Consider the following 2599-nt stretch of genomic DNA (forward strand, 5'->3'; position numbering starts at 1 on the left):
GCTGATCCATAATTAGCTAGTCATTCCATAATTCTCACCATACAAAAAACATTGTCATTGTTGCATAAAAGTGATGCATATGAGAAAAAAAAAACAAAAAATATAATACAACATAATAGAGGTGGAGGCTGTTTTGAAAGATGTAAATAGATGAGCGAAAAGCTGATTTTCGGTAGAGATCAAAAACTGTGCACAAACAGTTAAATTGGTTTGCACAATCAAGCTCATGAATACGCTATTAAACAACGCTATTAAATAAGCCAGCTTCTAGGTACCTTCATCATGTCGAAATTTCGAAATTATCTCATTGGCAAACAGTAATTTAGCAGAAAACTAAACGCAATCAAAATCTGAGATGTTTGTTCGGATAAATCATCTGAGTTGCTTCAAAGAATTTCCAATATTTGACAGTGTCCTCGATTGACTGACGGCTTCAAAGCACGATGCCGCCGTTACACCAGCATGTGTTTACAACAGTGGATGAGAACAATCTCGTCAACGTTTAACAAGCATCTCTGGTAGAATCGTATGAGCATAATTTGATAAATATTTATATGACGGAATTTCCTCACGCTACAACAAATTTCAACCCGCATAATCTATCGGTATACTTTGTCAATAAATAGCAGAAAAGCTATACGACTGATGATGATACATTGTAGCAAACGAGCATCGAAAGTAAAATTATATGAATTGAATGGAAAATGGAACTTTAGTGCAAATTTTCGATATACTTCAAATTGAAATACAAAATTCATTTTCGAAAACATTACAAGTGAACAATCAACAAAATCCCAACCAAATGCTAATAAACACTGCATGTGCCGCACCTGCCATTTTAAAGTAAAATCAAATCGAAGAACATAATTCTGATTAATATTTAACACAGCAGAAATTATCATTATAAAATAAAATAAGACAAAATAAAACACCCGTCCATTAATCAACTGCTATACATACAACTACGCTGTGCATTCAATAATATTTCACAGATTCGTTTATCAAAAGACGAGCTTTATAAAAAATTTTCACTAACAAAAGACAATCTTCATGAACTTATTCTAAAAGATAAATCACTTTTTGTCCAAATTAATAAGAATTCTAAATTATTATCATCATTATTACTGCAGGTTCATGTATCGGTGTGATGATGAGGAGTTAGTGACATTTCTAAAGCTAAACGTTCTTTAAAATCTACTTTCAACTTTCAACTACGTAAACCTTCTTAAAAATTCAACGATATTATCAATTAGTAACCAAACTGTCCGTCCAATTCAATTGCAATGAATGTTTTTTTCAAATTATTCCTTTGAAAACCTAAGCAGAGTTCTGATTTGTATCAATTGTCATTCAACAAAAACTAAGAACACATTAATCAATTGTTGAAAAGTTTTGAAAATATTTCTACCACAGATGAAAAATAAAAAAATATTAAAACAAACAATAATTCAATAATGTATAATGTAAAGTTTAAAGAAACAAGCAGTGTTCAAACACAAGTAAAGTGCAAACGTGCATGTTCCAGTGCTCATTATACTGCTGCATGCACTTTCCCAAATTGTTACCTGAACATCTTTTTCCAACAACAGTGTACAAATTTCTCAGTTTCCTTTATTCTAATCCTCACATGTTCACTTGCACTGACTGTTTGATGACAATTATATTTTAAAAAAATTTATAACCCATCTGAACACTAAATAAAGCGTTAATTATTAAACATTCAAATATATGTTTTAGAAAAAGAACTCAGTACATTACAAATACCGCGCTTGTGCGCTTCGTAACTTCAAAATCAGTTGATTTTTGTAAATTAACCTTCAACTTTCCTCTTCGCAAACGACAAAGCTTCACAACATCCCGTTTACGAGTGCTCACGACGAAAGTTACAAAAAACAAAAAATACGGTCGCTTCACTTCCACGCAGATGCAAAATTATTCTTTTGTCAAACTAAAAAATAATAAAAATTAAAACTTGCTAGAAAAAGTTTTATTCCAAAAACTTTTCACGAAGCATAGCTGCATTATTGGATGTGATTGCGCATTTGAAGCGTCAAAAGCTACACTGCATACTACAATGACAAATCGTGTACATCAACCATTTTTGTATACGTACATAGAATATGCTCTATAATAGGGGAAGTTTGTTTCTAAAGCGGCTGCAGTTGAACGTATAACTTGCGGGAAAAATAATCTACCAAACAACAATAAATAATAATATTATTCTAATATTCTAAAAATGTATCAACAGACATTTTTCCAACTATAAAATAAATAAAATAATCTCAAATATTACATTAGACAATGTGAATGAAAAATAAGCACATCCACCCCCACTCCCATCATCGTTCAAGACTTTTTTGTTTTCCTTGGCTTATTAGTACTGCTTTTCGCCGGCTTCGCATCTTCATCATCATTTATTTTATTCTTGCCTCTACCTTGATGATCCTTTTTTTGTTTCGTCTAAACAGTTGCAAAAAAGAATATCGTCAATGATAATTTCCAAGAAAAAAGCCACTGTCACTGTCATACCACGCAAAATCATTGCCCAAGAAGCATCCTCCTCATCCTCAGAGTCTGAAGGATGAATTTTTCAATACGA

At 31.9% G+C, this 2599-nt stretch overlaps 1 protein-coding gene across 1 annotated transcript; it reads left to right on the forward strand.

Moving 5' to 3' along the window:
• The first annotated feature begins 1454 nt into the window (after nt 1–1454).
• Nucleotides 1455–2131, forward strand: Tsp_13508 (hypothetical protein). Its single transcript, XM_003368018.1, has 3 exons — nt 1455–1588; nt 1738–1882; nt 2012–2131. Exons 1-3 carry the CDS (start codon nt 1455–1457, stop codon nt 2129–2131), a joined length of 399 nt encoding a protein of 132 aa, XP_003368066.1.
• Nucleotides 2132–2599: the final 468 nt, after the last annotated feature.

The sequence above is a fragment of the Trichinella spiralis genome (assembly GCF_000181795.1).
Source record: "Trichinella spiralis strain ISS 195 chromosome Unknown Scfld3258, whole genome shotgun sequence".
NCBI classification, from domain to species: Eukaryota; Metazoa; Nematoda; class Enoplea; order Trichinellida; family Trichinellidae; genus Trichinella; species Trichinella spiralis.